This window comes from Ascaphus truei, chromosome 10, assembly GCF_040206685.1.
Source record: "Ascaphus truei isolate aAscTru1 chromosome 10, aAscTru1.hap1, whole genome shotgun sequence".
Taxonomy (NCBI): Eukaryota; Metazoa; Chordata; class Amphibia; order Anura; family Ascaphidae; genus Ascaphus; species Ascaphus truei.
Genome location: NC_134492.1, coordinates 34,261,637 through 34,285,093, shown reverse-complemented (window position 1 = coordinate 34,285,093; position 23,457 = coordinate 34,261,637). Strand labels below are relative to the sequence as shown.

The 23,457-nt window shown below is 41.2% G+C and overlaps 1 protein-coding gene across 1 annotated transcript in view; it reads right to left on the bottom strand.

The window, feature by feature from the left end:
- PALMD (palmdelphin) overlaps positions 1-23,457 on the bottom strand; it is a 59,944-nt gene that overhangs the window by 7,758 nt on the left and 28,729 nt on the right. The window contains exons 2-4 of the mRNA XM_075616489.1: positions 17,655-17,700; positions 10,026-10,106; positions 7,875-8,005 (exon numbers count right to left, since the gene is read on the bottom strand). Coding sequence (XP_075472604.1) covers positions 7,875-8,005; positions 10,026-10,106; positions 17,655-17,699 — 257 coding nt within the window. The 5' untranslated portion in view covers position 17,700. The remainder of the gene's footprint in view (positions 1-7,874; positions 8,006-10,025; positions 10,107-17,654; positions 17,701-23,457) is intronic.

The window sequence follows — 23,457 nt, the reverse complement described above, 5'->3', positions numbered from 1 at the left end:
CTTGTTGGCATTTTATACTGCGGCAAACAGACCACCACTACAGTCGAACAAGGCACCGCCTTGGGACCCCGCGCCTTCGGGGGCTCCATGCTCCCTCCTGTCAGCGCCAGGATCCAACTTCTACCTGACTGGAGGGGGGAGCTGGAGGAAGTTGGATCCCGGCGCCAACAGGAGTAGGGAGAGGAGGGAGCATGGGGCCCATGGACTGGCAGGACCGCTTCTCACAGAGGTAGGTAGATGTGGGGTATTTTTGAGAGGGGGGGGGGGGGTCTTGCCTTCTCCAGCTCGCCTCTTGTAGTGTTGCGTTGCCATGGTGACAAATGTCAAATGGCACCGCAACATCATGACGACACATTGCCATGTGATGTTACATGCCGCTGTGATGCCACAATGCTGCCGGAGGAGGGCTCTCTTCCAGGTAAGTCTCCTTAACTTTTTTTCTAAGGGGAGGCCCCACTGTCAGAGTGCCGTCTTGGGCCCCGCAAAGCCAAAGGCCGGCCCTGCTACCACATATAAAGCAAACTGACTAATTCTGTTATATTCCATGTTTACCTGGCGTTCACTTCCCAACACTGATTTCATTCTGCTATGTTTTGTAATAACAGGGAATATTTCCTAACTCCACCACTGCTGCAGGTAATCCGTGGGACATTGCAAAACAAGGGAGTTACCAACTCCCTACGGCAGAACAGGGGTTAAAATCGAAAGCAATGTTTTTTTTCTTGTGGTGAGAAGGATTATATATTCTATTTCCATTGACATGCCTGGACAAACCTTGCATTTTCATCAATATGTGTGTTCGCATAACATGCCCTTTGTTGCAAGAGAATACCATTCTACTGACACAATTACTAAGATAACAATGGTGTTTGCTTTTAATTTATTTAGGTCTCTCTATTCATGCTTGTGATAGCACCAATAATAACACTAACTTCTGCCCCAGCCTTGTATAACGAGAAAGGTAATCTAGATATTTCCCATAATAAACGTTGTTATTAATGGCATGTTGAAACAGCAGAACTGTGTGTGTGACATTCTCTGCAGAATGCTTGGCGTGGAGTAGGAAGGAGGATTTCCAAAGTGCATGGATTATTCCTGCGCCTGTGGGAGGGGGATACCAGGCATTGCTCTGAACGAAGGAGTAAAGCAGACATAAAATCCCATCTTTGAAAAGAATGAGCCTAACATATCACTAAGCCGGGGGTTCTCATCTCAGCCTTAAACTGAGCCACTTGTGCTGAAGCAGGGATATCCTGAAAACCTGGGGGGGGGTAAAGTCACTCGCCGCCGCCCCCCCAATTTATTTCTGTCTAATTGTAACCCCCCTCTCTTCACCTGCTGTAGAGTGTTACCGGTGGGGGGGTGCTGCGGCGTCTCCCGGCATTTTCCTGCATCTGTTTGTCCAACTTCAGTATCTGCCCCGGCATCTCCCGTGAAAATGGCTGCACGGCGTCTAATGACGCCGCCGGTAACACTCGCCCCCAGGTGATGGCATTTGTCAAGGTGTGTGTGTCTTTATAATGTTTTAAAAATAAATAAATAATAAGTTATGTCTAACAGAGAATATAACAAGAAAGGGTAAAGCCAGCACCTAGCCAGAAAAGCACAGCACGAAAAGAACACATTTTTTACACCAGAAGGCAAAGAAACAAACTGTATAGAAGCCTTCAGAGCAACAACTATTTTATATGATTTAGAGGAAAATGTGTTCGTCCCTGTCCTGGAACCTCCTTGGATAAAAAGCCCAAACACTATTCAGTCCGTTTGTTGCACTATGGGCATTCAGAACACCTACTTTTGCTAATCAGCCAGGGTGGTAGGAGTTACTGTTAGCCTGCAGGCCTCTGCTTGCAGACATGCAGCATCCAGGTTATTGAGCAGATAATCCTGCTAAATAGTGGGATTCTGAATACTATGGTTCTAATGGGTAAAAGTAATAACATTTACTTGACCATTTATCTCACATTGGATGGGGAAATGGAACAGCGGACGGCTGTCTGCAGGGCAGTTAGCAAATCATGGTCCAGTTGGGAGAAATGCTTGAAATGTAGCCAGCAGTTTTGAAATACAAGTTGCTAATGCAGACGATACCAGCCTTCAATGTCCAAAATCAGTGCGATTTGAGGGGTTCTGGACCAAAAGCTCTGATTTTGATCAGCGAGACCCGGTTAATGTGAAAGAAAAGCTGCAAATTGACCGATCTGCAAAAGGATATTCTGGTCACAACTCTGGAGGAATCGTAAGTATATGCGAATTCTTAAAATATAGGGTGCCAATGTGCAAAGTAATTACAAAAGGCATAGTAAATCAAACGGACAGTAAAACTTATATTAACACCAAGCAGGAACTGGTGGTAAAAGCAGAGGTCATTTATGCTGCTTCAATTCACCATCATACAGTAGTTACATAGTAGATGAAGTTGAAAAAAAAAAAAAGACATACGTCCATCAAGTCCAACCTATGCTAAATTAAAAAAAACTGCCACTTATCCTATATTTATACTTACAGAATATTGATCAAGAGGAAGGCAAACAAAAAACACCAGTAAAATATCATCTAATGATGTCTCATAAGGGGAAAAATAAATTCCTTCCCGACTCCAAATATTGTCAATCAGATTACTCCCTGGATCCTATGTTTACTTATCTGGGTTATCCCTTTCCTTTATAAAATTATGTCCAGCTTTTTTTTGTTGTAATATATCTATTGTATCTGCCATCAGCCTTCCTGGGTAATTAATTCCACATTGTAACTGCCCTTACTGTAAAGAACCTTTTCCTTTGTTGCTGGTGAAGTCTCTTTTCCTCCAACCATGAATGGGGGGTGGGGGGGTGGATGTTCACCATCCCCAGGCGGTAAGCAGGTAAGGCACCACATCGGGTGGCAGGTCTCAGGGGGATAGCAAGAGGAAGAGAGTAGCAGCATTACTGTGTTCCTTTTTTTAATTTTTTTTTGTAATACATGTAGGATTGAAGTAGGGGGTCTCCAGAGCCGAATCACATTAAATTTCAGCTCTGGGGACCCCCTGCTTCCTGAGATACATACCTCCTTAAGGGGGGTGCAATAGGAAGCTGCAAACAGATGATGTTGTGACTTCCTAGTGGCCCCTATGATGCAGCAGACTTAAAACACAATTTTTTTGCCCTAAAGGGGGATTATATGCACTACTTTTACCGGTAAATGTTTCAGCTCTGGGCACGGCCTAATAAGAAATAAAAATAAATGGGGTGGAGGGGCGGGGTTAAAAATGCACACAGAGAACTGCTACTTTAAATGCAATCTTATAAATAAAACAAGAGCTAGTGAAAATCATCATGGATCTCCCGAAGATCAAATGACCTTAAAAACCCAAAGTGCAACTTTCTTGTGAATTCAAACTACTGTAAGAATTTGCAAACCTGAACAAAAAAGTCTCCTTCTAATGACCTGCAGGACATCAAGTCCCTAGTAGGTGTACTTGCCCACAAACATAAAGAGACGTAATGACTGTTATGTTAGCCAAGGTAATCATGGTAATTAATGCTTTCATACACAGCATCAGAGAATGAGCCACTCCCAGATGAGTGAGAAAAATGAAAAAAAGAATTCTGAAGGAGAAAGCAAGTTCTTACATAACTTATTGTAACTAAGGCACTGGTAACCCGGTCACAAATATAATATTTGTTGTGTGCATGCTCATGGGATGGCGGACCAGATCGGTAGTCCATATTTAGGCAGGGTGCAGGCTTTCAACCCGAGAAGTTCACTTCATTATATTTAATGGGATTGGAGATGGCCACTACACATCACAGCTCTACTGTAAGGCAGATCTCACCAGTTTCTGACATACAGCAGCCAGTCATCGTGCAGCTGTATTTCTGTGCCGAGATTACTCACTGGTGGAGGTATTTTGGTACTGCTGTTAAGTACTGTATGCAGATGTTCTGTGCAAATACTGAAATGGCTTATGAGTAACGAGACCAGTGAGGATTGCATACCTGACCACCAACACATGGTCAGCAGTGAGATGATACTGCTCTGGTGTCCAGTTCCCATTTGCTGGTATGTTACAAACGTTTGTTATAATAAAGCAAGGTCTGAATTAACAAAATGATGAAGTAGAGTTGGTCAACGGGAATATAGTAGGATTGTTGCTACTATTACATATCTGTTATACCATGTTGCTTTTTGGAAAGTAAGTGTTTACGTAGACTGGTGTATAGATAGGGAGTGCATATGTAGGTAAACTACAGCCACGGCACCATCCATACAAATAACTACTAAGATCTGCTCATGGAATAAAGTCTACATCTACACAACGTTCAGTAAGTGCAGAACAGGTCCACAATACTAGTATTTACCATATGGAGGAATATGCAGGGACAGAAGCAGCCATGCAAACCATTAATATCACAGACCGACCCCGGCAGGTTTAGTTTGGCAGTGCTATTGAACACAATGGTAAAGAAGATAAAACGTGTTATTTTACGCATTATTTTGTGGGGTAATGAAGACATCTGTAGTTACTTCGGGCATGCTTGGCTGAGTCACAAAGGTTTAATGGTACAGTTTAGCTTGAAGACAAATGAAGACTTGTATGGTATCTAGAAGAGATCAGTGTATAGCCAGCATTTGTAGAAATAGATTAAGATCAAACTAGTTGTATACAATATATTTATGTGGCTTACATATATCCAACAGACCATCATCTGCAGAAGCATATAATATAAGAGTCTGCAATTTAATTACATTTAATTAAAACTGGCAGTTGTTAATGGAAAGGAAATTAATTTGTTGTTAATTGAAAGGAAATGAGCTTAACAGTCTGCCAGCTGCATGGAATAAACTGTACAATATGCAAGTGCGTTTTCTTTTAATTCTGATAGCGTGGCCTTATCTTATGTTTGGGGGCATCTGCTGTACAACATATACACACCCTGGAGCCATTATGGCAACATCTCCACCTTATAGCCGTATGACCCATAACATTACTAAGCATTTTAAAATCGAAATGTAAGATGTGTATTTTTTTGTATGTAAGATAGATAGATATTGCCATCCATGTACAGCAGTAACACACGTGACATAATAATTTAACACGTAATGGGAATACGTGCTTCAGACATAACAGTAACTTTAGGAAATAGATTGTAAGCTCTTCGGGGCAGGGAGTCCAAGTGGTAAGTAGGGAGTACTTACAGAGGGTGTTCTGGTAAGTGCGGCTGCAAGGGGTCATGGTCGATGTATGAGATGTATACGGTAGTATCAGCCACAGAGCAACCCATCTGCTTTGTTAAAGAGATATAGTTTAAGATGCCTCAAAAGGTGGAGAGAGAGAGAGAGAGAGAGAGTGCTAATCGGATATTGAGGGAGAAGAGGTTTTAGGCAGGAGAGAAGTATGAGGAACAGATGCTCTGTTAGAGATGTCACATTACAAGGTCATAAGAATAACATGCCTAGTATTAAGCCCTCTGCGGCCACAAAGACAAACCGATGTGTTGCACGCCACACGTGACGAGTAAAGGAACGAGCACATTCATTTGCAACCACATCAAGCAGAGAAGGGGTTACAGAAGAGAAATAAATGACAGTACTATGACTTCTATATACAATAGTCCAGGGGAGCTCAACTCCAGTCTTCAACCCCCTCCCCCCCCCCCCCCAACAGGTCAGGGTTTCAGGATATCCCAGCTTCAGCACAGGTGGCTCTGTCAAAGACTGAGCCTCCGATTGACCCACCAGTGCTGGGATTGATGGAGCCACCTGTACTGAAGCTGGGATATCCTGAAAACCTGACCCGTTTGGGAGGCTTGAGGACTGGAGTTGAGCCTCCCTGTAATAGCCTAACTGGAAACGGTTAGCGAAGGTGTTCAAAACATTTCAATTTCAGCAAGAAGAGCCGCTAATGTTAATAATAGAGAGATGCACGACCTCAAAAGAAATAAAGGAGCATTCTGATCACGTGACTGGGACCCGGCTCAGAAATCTACTTATCTTATAATTAGCAATTAAGGAATTAAGGTATTGTCCCAAGTAATTGCTTCTATTTAAAGCTCGAATGCATCTGAACCTTACTTGGCAGCATGTTGCATCTTTCAGTTTAAGATTTAACACACAGAACAGGTACAACCATTATAGTTCTAGTGCATACAACATACACGGGACTCTTCCCCTTCCTCCCCATGTGCTTCACTTTAATAGCAGGGATAGCAGAAATTGACATGTGAAAAGTTGGTGTAAACCATTGATGGGCAACACATTGGCTGCAATGTCCATTGTGCAGGAGGTACAGGTACAGTCCAAGCTTCTCCCTGCCCCCCTGTATAATGCTGGTGCACTGATGAATACTGTCCCACTCCTCTGCTGACACAGGGCACTAGTGACAGGTACAGGAGCGGAGCGGGAAAGTATTTATCAGTGCACTGTTAATTAAAGCAACTTAGGGAGCGGGCAGAAGCTAAGCGCTACGGCAGGAACTTCCCCAATCCCTATGCACGGTGGAGATTGTGAGAGCCGGCCGGGGCCGCAGGTGAAGCCACTAATGGTGTAACCATTAAGTGTTGGGTAGAATACATTTTGCTGGTGGTTGTCAAAGGGCATTAATTAATATTCCAGCAATCGCTCCATTTTTGGTATGTGTCCTATGCGCTTGTTTAATATGATAACAGATCTCCATATGGGAGGTGTTTTATACAGGTGTGGGGACCCTCCCCCAGCACAGCAATTTCTAGGAACACAGGGTAAAAGAAGGAGAAAACTATTAAGCATGTAACTACACAAGGGGGGCAGAGTATAATGGAGATGTGCTTATGTAACCGTGGTAATTGGGGAACACCACAGCTCAGAGACCCTTAAAATGGTTATTTCCAAATGCATTTCTTAAAATCTTCACCCATGTATTTGATCCGGTTACCGCTTGCCTCTGTACACTGGAATTGCCCTATTCTGGGGGAATTAAAGCAAAAAGGAGCAGTTTGTTCAGCTGCAGTCTCCAGCTGACACTTCGCACGAACGCACACTCCTGTACACGCACAAGAACTTAGTCATTATTTTGCGTTTCGATGCTCTATTCTAGTCCAATCTAACTAAAGACTCCCAACTGTATACACCAAATAGTTCATAATATGCAAGTTTGATCAAATGCCTGATTCTACATATCTGTAGACACTTAATAGATTTCCTGTCAATTGCTACAGCAGAAACATATTGCTATACATCATGGATTGTCTTATACTGTGAAAGCATTACTGTTGAATCCTATGGACAGTGTGTGATAAGTTATATGCTGCAATACTGTATGCTGTGATGTCATTGGGGCCACAGTAACACATTCCATCTATGTACATGGCAAAAAGATCACTAATGACATCACCATTCAAGCTTAAAATATCCTCATGTGATTGTTTTGGTGAACAGACCTGCAGAACTCACACCACATCAATAAGCTCAGAATGTAATATTACATCACTATGCATGCAAGCAATGAAACAAAAACTCCAATTTCTGTCAATTATGCGTATGTTACATTTAGAACTGGTTGGATTTTAAAATAAAAGTTAGAAAGTTGCTGGAGGCGACAATGCGGATTTTAAACCTGGCAGGCAGCGACTCCATGTGAGCCTACTGTAACTAACCACACAGATACTGGAGATCAGGGGGTGGCCAACCCCAGCCCTCAAGGGCCACTAACAGGCCAGGTATTAGGGATATCCCTGCGTCAGCACAGGTGGCTTTAACTGAGCCACCTGTGCTGAAGCAGGGATATTCTTAAAACCAGACCGTTGGTGGCCCTTGAGGACTGGAGTTGGCCACCCCTGCTGTAGTTCCATATAAAGCATGGATCACTAGAGGGCCAATAGATGACTCTTTGGGGTTATCCCCTGTAGGGATTGTACCTGGTTATATTGCATTCCAGAAGGTTCGTCTTCTGCTGGTCTTCCTGATTCTGTCTCAGCATTTCTTCTTGCTCCGTTGGAGTCAGGGTACTTAATCCATCCAAAAGCCATCTTTCCCGAAGGGCCTTTTTCTGATCAAGGGGGGGGGGGGAAGTTATGTTTTTTTTTTTTATTTACATTTCAAATATTTTGTCATTTTGGATTCTCTTGTATTTACATATTGGGTTTCTCACATCTTGTATCCCCTACTGTTTGTGTATTTGCCTCGGTATTTATGTCTTTATTTTAAGAATAAGATTGTTAAGAATTTGTATGTTTTGTGTTTTTTGATTGCATCATTATTGCTATAAAAGAATATAATAATAATAAAAAATAAAAAAATTTTTTAGACCGAGCCAGGCTCCTGGCTCCTGCAGAGATGCAGTCTGAACCTTTATTCTAAATATGGTTACATGCCCCCAACAGTACACCGAGATACGAGCACATTCTCAGCCGGTATAAAAGTTGCAGGATGGATAAGGCTCAAGGAACGCAAACATACAAAGATGAAAGTACTGCATATGCTTTCCTCCCCCCCGCCCCCCCCCCAAACCTCCACAGCTGCTTGTCTACCTGCTCATGGGTTCAAATCCAGTTACAGGCTTTTGCTGCCTCAGGTTATAATAAGTCACGTCACAACCAATAATATGGTTGGCTTTTCTGTGACCCAATTTACCTATTTTTAAACATAGTTGTGTCACTTTTCTAAAGTCCTATTTTAAATTCTGTTGCATACCTCTCACGGCCAGGCATACTTTCTATGCCACCATTCCTTCAAAGGGAATAGTTCTCAGTTCCTTTGCCCTAAGCACCCACTTGACACAGTATTTTCCACTCACTCCACATCTATAGATCAGTTCCAAGTCCAAAGCAACTTTGCTTTGGTGATCTGAAGTGTTGTGATGCTTTCCTTATAATGGGGGGCCTAATAATGTAAAAACTGTTGGTTTGTAAAACTATTAAACATTTGTATCGGAAATAAAGGTTTTACTTTAAAAGAGGCAATCCAAGCTGTTTTTTTTTCTTCTTCATTTTTTAATATAGGTTTGAAGCAGGGGTTCTCGGGAGCCCCATTCATTTCAGCTCCGGGGACCACCTGCTTCCCCAGATACTTGCCTCCGAAGGGAGTGCCGGTATCACCTGAGATTGCAGCTTCCTTGTCACATGGGCCAATAAGGAAGCCGAACCTGATGACATCCCAGCTTTCTATTGGCCTCCAGTGCCCGGGAGCTCTGAAAATCAGACATATAGTGAATCCTGGAGTGCCTGCCGGCGCCCCCTTTGGAGGTCTGTACCTCCGGAAGTAGGGGGTCCCGAGCTGAAATTAATATGGGGTTCAGGTCTGGAGACCCCATGCTTCATTCCTGTATTAAAAAAAAAAAAAAAAAAAAAAAAAAAAAAAGACGTCTTGGATTGCCTCGTTAAACCAAGTCTTAGGAGGGTGATCGTATTAAAGCTTATTATGAAGCGACTATGTGTGTTAAATGAATAAATAAATGATGATAGTTGTTCAAGGAATAAGGTTACCAGACACGTGTAGAAGTTATCATGGCTGGACTTCTTTTTAGAGCCCCAAAAACTGTGGGCAAAAAAAAAGTTACAGTAGTACTTTTCAATATTTAGAGGGATTCCTTGATGGAAGCATATTAAAACATCCTTATGTCCCAATAGTAAGCATTATAACGTGTTGTGTCTGGCGACACTTCTTCAGGACAAAGATGATGTGGCTGTTGGAGTTTTTCAGTAAAAGTCTATGAATTTGGGGTTATCCTCTATAAAGTTTTATGAAAGAAGATGTATCCCATTGGTGTAACTCCTGGTGAGGAGTTATTCAGTTGTACTTATTGTAGTATATTTTTTAATAAATTGTATTTGTTTTAATACTCCATACTTAATTCTTTTGGAAACTTGGTATACCAATAGAGCTTCTATTAATCATCAGTTCCTAATTCATGCGGCAGGGTATTTCCCCTTTTCTCTAGATCCATGTCAAACCCAATTTGACATATTTTATAGAAGCAGATTGGAAAATATATACCATAAAGTGTTGTTTCAGTAATGCGGTGGGGAAAGCATTACACGTTAAAAACATAACTTTACATTCTATATTACCTTTAAATGATGGAGTTTTAATTTCTCTTCTTCAACTTTATGCCGTTTTTGTGCAATATCTTCTTGCAACTTCCTCTTATCCTGGACAGAAAAAAAAAAAAAAAATATATATATATATTTATATATATTATCCACACACAAGAACAAGAGGCTTTGATTATAATTATCCAGAATTACATGACTAAACTGAACCTACAGGATCTTTTCCCATCACTGGATGATGTGTCTTCATCTTTTAGTTTTTTGTCTTATATAATTTAACAAATTAAAGATACTAATTACATTTGCATACTAAAATGTGTGTACTCTAGACAACAGTAAACATGCAAGTGTCCACACTAAGCTAAAATAATAGTAATATTTTCAATGTTTAGATTACTTGTGCCCAATGGGTACATAGAAATAACTTAAGTTCTTCATGAAAGATGCACTGCGCTAAAAACAAGTTTCCTTTTGTCCTGAAATCCATGATCAACAATGAATATTGCATTTCAATGAATAAACCGATAAGGGTGTTTTTTAAAAAATATATTTGTACTCAGATTCGGAATATTTCCAGTTTAAATCAGAGTGTGATGTTTCACAGACTAAACCAGACCTGGGGAGCCAGATGTGCCCTGTCTTAAGTGACCTCGCCACTGAAACAAAGAACATGCACTTCATAAGATTTTGATGGCTCTCTGTAGCACCTTTATTGCTTTGATTAGAACAGCCTGCTGCATGAAAAGTTTCTGAGCACCAGTTATGTCACTGTACTTCTCGGTCTTTACTCTCACATATACTACTCAGCACCCACATCAAATACCTTTCTAAAATGTGACAGTCTATATACAACTCATTGAGAGTTTAGATTTTCACATCTTTGTAGCAGATCCCATTACATTCACTTAAAAGGTTTCCCGAACATTCCATTTTAACAATAACTTGTCAGTTGTATAACCCTTTAATGCAATTAGTCAGCGTCGAAACCTTTCATTAATTAAATATGACTTTTAACCTGTCTGTATACACAGGATTAAAGATAATTAAGTATCAAGTTATTTATGATGAGTATATAAAAATGTCATGGCGACATTAACCTACATCAACAACATTTGCAAGAAACACTTATATTTCTAGTCTAACTGTTGAGTGAAATGTGAGTCAGTGTTCTCAAGTAGCTGGGAAATAGTCAGCAAAAGCAGAGATAATTAGTAAGAGAGGGCGGCTGTAATATACAGAGGCGGGAGGCTATGATTTAGCAGATTCGCTGCAGCCTTAAAATGAAGATGTTTACATGTATCTGTTAAAATGATGGGTTGGCCTTGAGTGCATTTCAAAGCAATATGGCCTTCCAGCAATATGATGCATATGCGTGGAGCCCATCTACAGTTAAACTATTGTCAGACAACCATCTGAAAACCAGTGCAAACATCCAACAGCAAAGGAGTGATGTATTTGGTATACTGTATACAGTTTCTTCTTTGAAGCAATAGAACACCCTTCTGTTATATCTGCTATACTGCAGCTATAAACCTTGAGTTCCCCAGGCATCCTTAAAGGGTGCTGTGAAAGTCAGGTCATTTGAAAATGGTACCATGTACAGAAGAATTTACAATGCATCTGATCTCTGACACGCTGAGAGAGAAGAGAGAAAAACAGAGCACAGCTGTTGGCTGTGCACTGTTTTTCTCTTGCACTCATCTGGACTTGCCTACCTGCAGCTGATCACACCTACACGAACAGGAATATGCTCTAGGAATGGGTAAGGATCTTTAAGTTTTCTACAGACTTTTATATTGAACAAAGAGTTATGTGAGTTATTATTGTCTATTGAAGAAGATTATTACTATAGGAAGTATTCCTAATGAGGCAACGGTTAGGATGATTACCCCCCCCCCCCCCCCCCCACCCTCCATTCACTTTTTCCTTCAGGGAAAATCACCTACAAATCAACGCAGGACATCTCACTAATTCTCCGTTTTTACCCTCTCCATGCAAGGAGTACATCTATTCTCTGATTCATTTATTGTCCTTTATTGTTGAATTTTGTGGTCCTGTACTATTTGGAGCACCCATAAACTACTTTTTAAATTGAAGCTGTGAGACAGGGTTGGGTTTCCTTATAATGCATCTGATCTCAGGCACGCTATGAGAGAGGGTTGGGGTTCCTTACAATGCATCTGATCTTAGATGTGCTATTACAGAGGGTTGGGGTTCCTCTGAATTTCACAATACAATTAGTGTTCCTTAACCAAATAAAAGGTTGGAAACCCCAGTGTTACACAATAGGGGCTAGTTTCTCTCAGGCCAGTAGAATGTCTGATGGGAACTAAAAATGAAATTCACAGAGCTGTGTAAAACTGTTCCTGGTAATCTAAAGTCAGGTGGTCAACCATTTGGTCAAATAAAGGGGAAAATATAGATGAAGACATCTGACTAAACACAGAGTATTACACATCTAGAAACTAGCAACTGGTAATTCAAGTTGATTCTAATAACACAGCTGTTCTAAACAGGGTTGTAGCTGGCCAAAACCAACAAGCCAATTTTCCACTGTCTCATCTAAGAAGGTGACGCTGGCAGCTGAAGCCACCAGAAGATGGTGGAGTGTTTTCTCAGTCATTGATGTAAGTGGAGAATTAGACACGTTGGTTCTAATTTGTAGAAAATTAAATCTAAATTACCATAGCAACTGTATCCTCTGTTTGGCTGTTTGAGCTGTTTCCCCCCCCCCCCCCTGAGGCACACATTATAATTTTAAACCAACATGTGAACCAAGGGTCTCAAAATCAGTCCACAAGGGCCACAAGCAGGCCAGCTTTTATGGATATCCCTGCTTCAGTACAGGTTGCTCAATCAGTGGTTTAGTCGAAGACTGAGCCACCTGTTCTGAAGCAGGGATAGCCATAAAATATGGCCTGTTGGTGGCCCCTAAGCATCGACTTTGAGACCCCTGATCTAAACCTTGCAATATTTATCAATGTGTTTCAAGACTTCCAACCTCTGTTGAAAATAAAGTTACACCCTTGCGCCCCCCCCCAAATATCTATATATAATATCTATATATAATATCTATATATAATATCTATATATAATATCTATATATAATATCTATATATATATATATATATATATATATATATATATATATTATATCTATATCTATTATATCTATATCTATTGTCACAGTGCGGTATTTTATCACTGCCCTTATTGTTGCTTCGTAGGAATCTCTGCGACATGGTTACTTGGTAAAGGTGCATGGTGCATGTTCAGGTAGATGGCAATGTGGTGTTCAGAGTAAAACATATGACCTAATATGTATACAGCAAAAACAAATATCACTTGTGAGCACATTCACACGTCTCCATCAGGCCTGCAACCCCGTCTTTTCACCATTATCACTAGGTTGGTGACGTTATTGTTATGTTTAGTGGTGATCCCGTCCATTGGCGGCCACTTGTTTCCTACTCAGCTTCTGTCATTCTGTTTATTGTGTTGGTTAGTTACGTATCCTAATTTGTTTCCTGGAAAGGGGGGGTGGGGGGTGGGGAAGTGGGGAGGGGCGTAGTGATCGCATCTGAGTGATTGGTCATTTTTTGTTTTAATACACCAATACAACAACACCTAAGGGATAGCACTTTACCAAAGCAGGACCACTCAACCTCTGGCCTATCAGTACTAATCCTCAAAGAAACTTAAATACACAGGAAAGATGGACATGGGAATTAAAATCTATTACATTTCTGGATGGGAAGAAATATAAAAATAAACCACCAATGGTTTGAATCAAGATATTGGCTTTAAGGCTCATTAGGACAACCTATAAACACAACTCCTACCCACCATCTCCGAGATGCCAGCTTAGCATCTCTTCACAGCACCACTATTCACCAGCCTCTCTCTACTCCATGACTCTCGGCAGAGCTCATCTTCCCCCGTGTTATTTTCTTAATACTTCAAGTGTACTGGAGATCAGGGGTGCTCAACTCCAGTCCTCAAGCCCGCCCAACAGGTCAGGTTTTAGGATATCCCTACCCCAGCACAGGTTGCTCAGTCCCTGCATCAGCACAGGTGGCTGGCTCAGTCTTCAACTGAGCCTCTGACTGAGCCACCTGTGCTGAAGCTGGGATATCCTGAAAACCTGACCTGTTAGTGGAGCACCTCTGCTGTAGAAGAACAGATAAGAAGAAGAAAAGAGCTTAATGATCTGGGCACTAGAATTTAATCTGTGAAGAACTCTCATGCCTGTCCCTTAGAAGGTATCACTACCTGCCTTTTGTCATGTCACAAGGAGGGAGGGGCTCAGTAAGTAGAGACACTGACAGCAAGTTTGGAGCAGAGAAGCCTGGGTCACATCTCAGTGTCAGCTCCTTGTTACCTTGGGCAAGTCCCTTTATCTCCTTGTGCCTCATGGCACCAAAAAATAGATTGTAAGCTCTACAGGACAGGGACTCGTGCCTGCAAATATTCTATGTACAGCGCTACATGCACGGTCAGCGCTATACTAGTTATAGCACTGTAATGAAAGCGACCACAAATTCAGCTACATGTTTTAGAAGGGAAGGCCGAACTGTCCTATTACAGAATAGTCCTCTGCCCCAAAAGCCCCATCCTAGCTGGGAACAACAGTCTTTAATCTGAAGGTTTATTGCTAACGTGGCAGACTTTTTTGTACAGAACAAAACAAGCCTCAGGCTTCTTACAAGATACATCAGCTACTTCCAATGTAATGTAACGAGAGTAGGAAATGATCTTGAGTAGGTTTCGTGCTGTTTCCGAGTATTTTAATTATTAGTTAGATTTTTTCCCCCATGCATAGCTGAAGAAAAAAAACCCAATCCATTCCATCAGCTTGCACAGCATTCATTTACTTTTTATCCTTAGGAGCAGTTTTAAGTGTTGATACATTCCATTAAGGCTCAACACAGTTTAGTAAAGTTGAGCCTCAGTGTCTGGGTTGGAAACAATGTTACCAAAATACCACCAATGGAATGTTTCTGTTCTTGACAACTTACTCAAGAGGTCTTTGTGGTTTGTGAGCTGTTAATGCAAGAACACCAATATTAATGATACATTCTAAGTATTTTAGTTAAATCCGGTACACATATGGAATATAATACAATTTTGAAACCATAATCTTTACAGTGCTAATAATCTCCAAGCAGAGGAGTTACACTGGCGACACACTTTATTCGAGCTCGGCTAGTCCCACGAATTCGGGTATACCCGGGTGTATTGAGGTTTGTGACTGTTTTCTGCCCGAGTGCATTGAGGTATTTTCCAAGCAGGGATTGAAGCATTTTATTCCCGCTGGCTGCAATACTGCACAGTATATATATATATACTGCATTACAATTCATGAATTTATGCCATCTGGTAGACACGCGAAGCATTGCAGCCTATTAAATCCTAATCATTATCATTTAACAGATTAGCCGCCCGTCAGCCAGGCATGAACCCAGGCTGGGAAGGCAAACGTAACGGGGCTTGTCAGAGGTGAGGAGCGGCGCATTCCAGGTATCTGCCAGGTACATACTGGGTATTTGCTCGAATAAAGTGTGTCGGTGCAGTACAACATGTTGGAAGCAGTCCTGCTCCAAGTCTATTCTTAAACACCCATGTTCAACATGTTTATTTCTTGGTAGCAGCCAATGCCTCATTTTCTGCAAGCACGGGCTGCTCCCCCTGGATCAGGGGTGTTCAGTCCTCAAGCCACCCCCGCCCCTTCAACTGGTCAGGTTTTCTAAATATCCCTGCATCAGCACAGGTGGCTCAAATCAGTTCCTGCTTCAGCACAGGTGGCTGATTGAGCCACTTGTGCTGGAGCTGGGATATCCTAAAAACCTGACCTGTTGGGGGATTGGGGGGGCCTCCTTGTCAGCAAGTCAGTGTCTGTTTTAATGTAACTACAGGAATCTTAGGCTTAAGTCCCCACTAGCACTGATCGGGCTGCGCTTGCGGAGGAGACTTACATTTATCTATATATGCAAGTCCCCGCTCACGCGGTGTGCGCGTGCACAAACGCTCAGCCGCGTAGGTAAAGAAAAATTCCATACTTACCCGCGCACTCAACTACCCACAATGCCCCCTCATCCCCCGCGCGCGTACAAGCCAGACACCCGGCGCTCATGCTTGGAGCGCCCTCCAAGCATGAGCGCGCTCAGCGCCAGCGGGGACTCAGCCTTAGTTAGAATGATCTGAAAACACTGAAGACTCCATGCGTCCTATGTATTCAATTGCGATAAAGGCATCGCGCCGTATTCATCCAGCCCTTGTTGCATGTTGGAGCCATGTGCAAATGGGATTTTAGAGGCAATTTGGTTCCAGCTCTGCAATACCATGTGAAGTGCAAAAATTGGGCAAAAACGCAAATGAGATGTCAAACAGTGCAATTTTCATGCATAGTTAATTCTTAACGAACACAGATTTTTGTCGTATGCCATTTTCTGGCGACTTTGCATAGACAATATCTCAGTTAAATGAATAGATTCCTGTATGTATTTTTTTACTGTTCCATGGAGGAAAAACAAAGACCTTTCTAATGTTCTTTTTGTTACAATATATATGTGGGAAGTCAGCACCAAGGGATTGTGCAGCCACTGTGTTTCATTACCTATTAAAGGCCAGAGTGCCTTATTGTATTAAGGCAATATAATAAAGAAGGTGCAAAGAGTGACCGAAGCAAATATTATTTTGACCAAAGCCACACACTCAGACCTCTTATATGGACATTGTAAAGAGTGCTAATTAACAAATATATTACTGTAGTGCCACATGTCAACTATACTGTACCTGGGTATGTATTGGTGATTTTCTACAGGTACTTAGCAATAAGATATAAAAACAAACAGTGGGTAAAAGAAAGCCAAGCTCCCCCATTAAAATAGACAGATTAAAAAATAAAAAATAAAATAAATCACGGACATTAAGTAAATATAGCAGCTGTATATTGTGTACTTATAGCTGCGGTTTTCAATCTTTTTCGGTTAAGGAACCCCAAGTGAAATTCTGAGGGACCCCCAACCATCTCTAATAGCAACTTTGATCAGATGCATTGTAAATTCTTCTGTATCTGATACAATTTTCCAATGACCAGAAAATTGCAGGGAACCCTTTAGGGAGCCCCGGGGGACCCAAGGGTTCCTATGAACCCTGATCGAAAAACACTGACTTAATAGGCAAAAGCCTTATACTGTACATACACGGGGATGAAGCTTTCAGAGAACTAGTCTGCAGACCGTCTCCAGCCAAAGTTAATTCTCTGGTATAATTTACCTGGTATTTTTAGTACCTTGGCGGAAATGTATCCTAATTACAGGTCAAATATTTGACCTGATGTCCTTCAGATGGACACATTCTCAAGACTTCTGACAGCCTGCATAATGTCTGTATTGCTTGAAGCGTGGCTCTGATTTGCATATCAAGCTGTCTTCTTGTATTTACTTTCAACACTAACTTTAATCTGAAACATAAATCACGTTTCACTCTCTAGCAGCTGAACGACAACTAAATCTGAAAAAGTAACATTTTGAAACATGAAACAAAAGTCTTTTCATCCTCAAAAAAAAAAAAGATACATATTTACTTATTTGATTCACCGTAGACAGCATGTCACACAATAATACTGTAAATAGAAGCACTTACAGTTATGGCGAGGAGTCTCTCCTTCAGCAATTCAGCTTCTTCCATCCTGAAAAGTGACACAAAAACATTCAGGGGTGAAGGAAACGAAGGCAAACTGCTGCACAGCTCAGGACAGGAAAGGTGCAGTGGGGTTTGGGGAATGATCTTAAGCCAATGTCGAGAGGAGTGAAGAGTTTCCTAATGGTGTAAAGCAACTGTGAATGGATCAGCCCAGACAAGCACATGTAATAACCAAGGGTGTGCTCTGCCGGCAGACACTCAGATTGTTGGCATCACCGACAAGTTTGAACGACAGAGCACAAGCTGCAAGCTCTTTGTTGTTAAGTACACAGTTATCACGTTACCCCAGCGTCTTTCAACTTTCAAATCACTTTAATGTAATGCTGCACTATTAGTGTACATTATTATTTCAATCTTATTCTGTGCTGTTCGCTCTTGTCTTTACAACGCGAGGTACAAAACAGCATGTACAGAATGCACATTGATAGCCTGTACACAAGGTTTATTTTTAAATAAGAGTCTACTTGAAAGATGTTCAATGTCATCTTCACGTCTCCATCGGAAACAATGACAATGTGTACACACCTGTCTATCAATGAGGCGCGCAGGAATACGCATCTCTAGCTGATGGGGGCCTTGAACAGGAATATATCTGGGGTCCTTAAAAAACCCTTATTGCCACAAAACCACAAAACTTTAACCACAAACTGCATGTTTACATAAATCATAGTATTTTTAAACTTCCCCAAAACATTTGCCGAAATTACCCAAAATAATTGAGATTTGGAGGCTCTGGATCAAATAGTTAAAAATGTAATACAAACTTTGGAACTTGTTGGGGCTCCCAAGCTATTGCTTATATCTTCATTTACAGTATATTGAATTAATGAGAATGTTATTTCATATACACCTGACAAGTCCTGAAAGGAGGGGTTTTTTTTTTGTCTTAAATTACAGCGGTACTTGGGGTTGACTCAAGACTATACAAAAAAAATTAAAACATTATCTTATGATATATATCTATATCTATGAGAAGGCGGTCACTGGCACTCCAATAGCAAATAGGTATCAGTCCGGTGCTTATGTTCATAAAGGCAAATAGTGAATACTTTACCATCAGTGGTGATTATAAAAATAAAGACAGCACTCAGTAGTAAGGTCCAAAAAAACCTGTATTTATTCAGCAATAAGGATTTGTGTGACTATAACACACACACACACACGAATCCAGATTAGGGATTACATTTAATTATTCAACCAAACCCACACGTATTCACAGCACTGATATGAAGATTATTGGTTTACATCTGCGACAACTGTAATCTTCATCAACTGGTGCTTGTATATAGGGAAAGATACAAGAACACCAAAATAAAGACTTGCAAATGTATTGCAGACAAACAAAGGGCCAATGTTTGGGTCAACATTAGGACCTTCAAGTTGCTCCCTGTACCCTTAAGGAAGGGGGGGGGGGCATGATGGGGGACTGAGGCCTTAGGAGGGGTATATAAAGTGAGGGAGTCAGTTACCCTCTTTCCTGCTTGTGGCACGAGGCTGGTATGATGGTATGTTATTTATAATAAAAGCTGTGGGCCGTTAAACACACACTCCAGATTGGGGTAAATTAGTTTAGGTATTGGGGAGGTTAAGGGAACTAGGTAATGCGAGACCTAACATCATGGCTGTGCTGGCATCTTTTCCTACTACTGCCGGTTGTGTACCTGGACTGTGTGCACATGCAGATTCACTACTGCTATGCAGAATATTTTTGTATTATCTTATTGATTGTGCAGATAATATACTGTACATATTTTTTCATGGATGCTGCATTAACCTAGTAGTTATTGCTATAACCCGGTCACTGCAGAAATGGTTTGATCTGCACAGAAGTGGAGTTACACAATTCTGCAGTTATACAGATAGGACTATGATATTTCTCCCCTTTCTGTATCACACTGTAGGAGTCTCTGTAGTAATAGGGTCCGGCAGGCTATATTCTTGAGAGTGTATAAAACTCGTCTAAAATAGAATGGTGTAATGCTCGTAATGCGCTTGTAACATCAGACATTATAATAATTATAATTGTTTGTTCTTGTATAGCGCTGCTAGTTTTACATATCGCTTTACAAAGATATTTTTTGCAGACAGTCCCTGCCCCGTGGAGCTTACAATCTATTTTTTGGTGCCTAGAGGCACAGGGAGATAAAGTGACTTGCCCAAGGTCACAAGGAGCCTGCACCGGGATTTGAACCAGGTTCCCCTGATTCAAACTCAATGCCAGAGTCAGTGTCTTTACTCACTGAGCCGCTCCTCTCATCATACATTAAAAAGGTACTGTAATTTTTTACCCCACAGTTTAAAACCTTGAGCGCAACCATTTAGTTTCCACTCTTCCCTGCATATTTACAGTACCATGTAATCTGTTACTGAGCAGAACTCACAGCATGAGCCCATGGTTATGCTGAAGTTATGTTAATCCCTTTATGAACTGGATTTACGTAATCAAGAAAGAAATGGAGCAGCTGTCATCCAGTGTGCCCTTAACACGATCCTGCCAGTGACCATGCAGAAACGGAGATCACATAGACAGCACATGGTCAGCTGGCAGACTCCAAGCAGCTGCTCTGAGGTCCAAGAGGCACATACACAGGGTCATTAAACTATCTTAACTAAATATTCTTACAGACTAGAAATCATCAATAACCATCATCAATCAAGTCAACGGCCATTAGCATTTGATTGCATTGTCTCACTTCAGCCACAGAAGATTGTTCTGAGGCTGCGTCCCCGCTAGCGCTGAGCTCGCGGCACTTGGCGAGGTGACGCACACACACACACACAGGCGATCTGCGCTTACATAAACAAATTTTTCATACTTACAAGCGCGCTCAGCTTCCCCTGCATTGTCCCCCCCCCCAGCCCCGCGAGCACTTGCAAAAATTTAAAGGACACCAGCGCTCATGCTTAGAGAGCTCTCCAAGCATGAGCGCGCTCAGCGCCAGTGGGGACAAAGCCTTACTTGACAGGTGATAATGTATCTGTGATAACCTTCTGTACAGACGTTTACAGTATGGATATGAAGAGGACATGCGAAATCTAGTAGGGTCAAGGTTGCAATTGTTTTTCTAAGCGTGGGGGAGCGCAGAGTATATGCTTTGGCAATACTGAAGTGTTATTTATTCATACCAATAATGCTGATTTGGTTTGATTTGTATACCAAGAGAAAAAAAAAGGACAATCAATAGTGCAATGTGTTAAATTCTGTGGGGGAGTTTTGTAAAGGCCAATAGTGTCAATGTTGTGAAATAAAACTTTAGGGGTTAGTAAATGAGAATATAGTAAGTAGGGTACACGGCTTTAGATTAGGTAGGGGAAATAGTTCAGAAAAAAAAAAAAAAACACACACAGCACGCTGTCCCAATAATTATTTTTATCCTTCAGCCGATAGTAGTTATCTCACTGCAGCTCCTATTCTCCCACGATCAGCGGGGTTTAGAACATATATTTTTTTTTATTTTTTTTAAAAGGGCACAAGAGAGAAAACAAAAGCAAAATCAATTTCGATATAATCACATTTATATAAAAAAGCAAGGGATATTCGCAACAATTAAAAATACTTTAAAATGGAAATCACATAGATTCGGTCAGCTGCTCATCAAAATAACACGACCACAGAGGGTTGGATCCTGAAAAAAACGGATCCCTCGAACTCAAAAGTCCCAGATCTAAAGAATAGATTCAGTCCTCTTGGCAGATATTATATGCAAAGAACTTAGCTTAGAGTCGGCGTCCTCGTGGGAGCGGAGGGATGGCCGCTTCTGCATATCCGTCGTCACAGTATCACGTAGCTAGCTGTGTGACCGAATCTATGTGATTCCTTTTTAAATGTATCTTTATTGTTGTGAACATCACTTGCTTTTTTAAATAAATGTAATTATATCGAAATGGATTTTGATTTTGTTTTCTCTCTTGCACCCTTTTTTTGTTTTATTGGGAAAATAGTTAGACTACTTTATTTTGGTCAAATGCTCCTTATCTGTCAATATGTTTTGTTTAATATAGAGTTCAAAATTGATAATTCCAGGATATAAAGTACAAACATTTGTACTCAGTGCAAAGGTAGGTACTTCTATTTTTGCTTTTAAGTACAACGCTACCATTTGACAGCTGTAGGTACATATTGATCTTTCATAAAGCATAAAAAAGTTAGGATGTCCTTCTATACAGCCTTCTATTTAGCCGATTGCACTGCTAGTTTTATGGAAAATCCATAGGGGGAAAAAAATCCAATTACCATTCATTTATCTTTTCTTTTTTAATCTCTATTTTGCTCGAAACCTGTAAGCGTACTGTTGGTATGAAGTGGTTTTAGTAACACATATTGCTGTGCTTCTTTTCCTCTGTTTGCTAGGTATAGGCATTAAGTTCTATGACTAAATTGTGTTATCCACAATTCAAGATCTATTCTACACCGTGTGGTTTTAAGTAAATCACGGTGCATCTGTCTGTGCTTTACACAACACGCTCTTCTGGCCAATGATTGACTGACTTTAGTTTTATTATATGACCCTTGGCATAGAAAATCATAAATAGTAAGATATACATACTGTATGGGCCATTTAGTTAAAGCAAAACTGTGTCATATTGACCTGGGCACACATTCTTGGTAAAGCGTTGCCACATGGCATGTTCATGAAAAACAAACAATTTTCACTTTTATATTTAATCCTCCCAGTATTCGCAAGGAATAAGTGGATTGTCACTCAGAAGGAATTCCTCTTCTATCCCCTCTCAACATTGGTTAGACGTGAGGTCATTGGGTCTGGATTGTGGCTCAACACACCACAGTCACATGATTTCTCCTCCATCCAGCACATTCCTTAAAACTACTGTGCTACGCCTTGGAAGATCAATCTTAATGCCTCTACCTGGTCTATAGCTGCTGGGTGTGGAATAATTGGGACACATCATACAGTAACTCAAGCACAGTTTGTCACCTACTGTACTGCTCCCACGTTTTCAAAAGTAACACCTCCCTACCGGCAGAGGCATTTTCATCCTGGATCAATGTATAAAGCTATTATACCTTTTTTGGCCTGTGTGCCGCAGTTTGTCATTTGGGTGTGTGTTATAGGAGCATTTACTCCACACATAGTGGGATCCAGGGCAACGGAAAGAAAAAAAAATATCATCAGGATTCCATTATTGAACCAGCTTTTGAGCCCACGCAACGTTATTGAGCCAAGGTGGTAGGGGCATGCCGGATGTTGGCGGGGGCGTAGGGGAGAAGAGTGATTCCCGCTGACAGATATCCCTGCAAAGTCACAGCTGATGTAAACTCCTGGTACTCCCAATCTGGATCAGATTTGATGAACACGCTTCTAACATTTGGTACGGGCATCAGCACAAACTTTACATACCCAGTTTCTGAGTTGAATGCTGGCCCCTGCGGAGTTAAAATGTGACCCCCCACAATATAGGCTGACAGGTGTAACCTGAAAGATGACCAGGCCGTGCCACATAGTTGGTGGAATGCATAACCGGAAATATTATGTATCATTGGGAAATTATAAATAATAGCATAGCACTTGAAACTGCCATGAATCGACCTCATAGAGCTTTAGCCCACAGAACATCAGGAGGGGAAAAAAATAAAATAAAAAAACCACTGCTGACATTCTTCGGCAGACCCTTCCTCATTCACATCCTGTCATTCTTTGACTATTAATAGCCTTCAGGCTCTTTGTTTTTATTTTGCTGGCTTAACTACAGTATTGTTCTGCTCAGGAGCAGTAACAGGCAA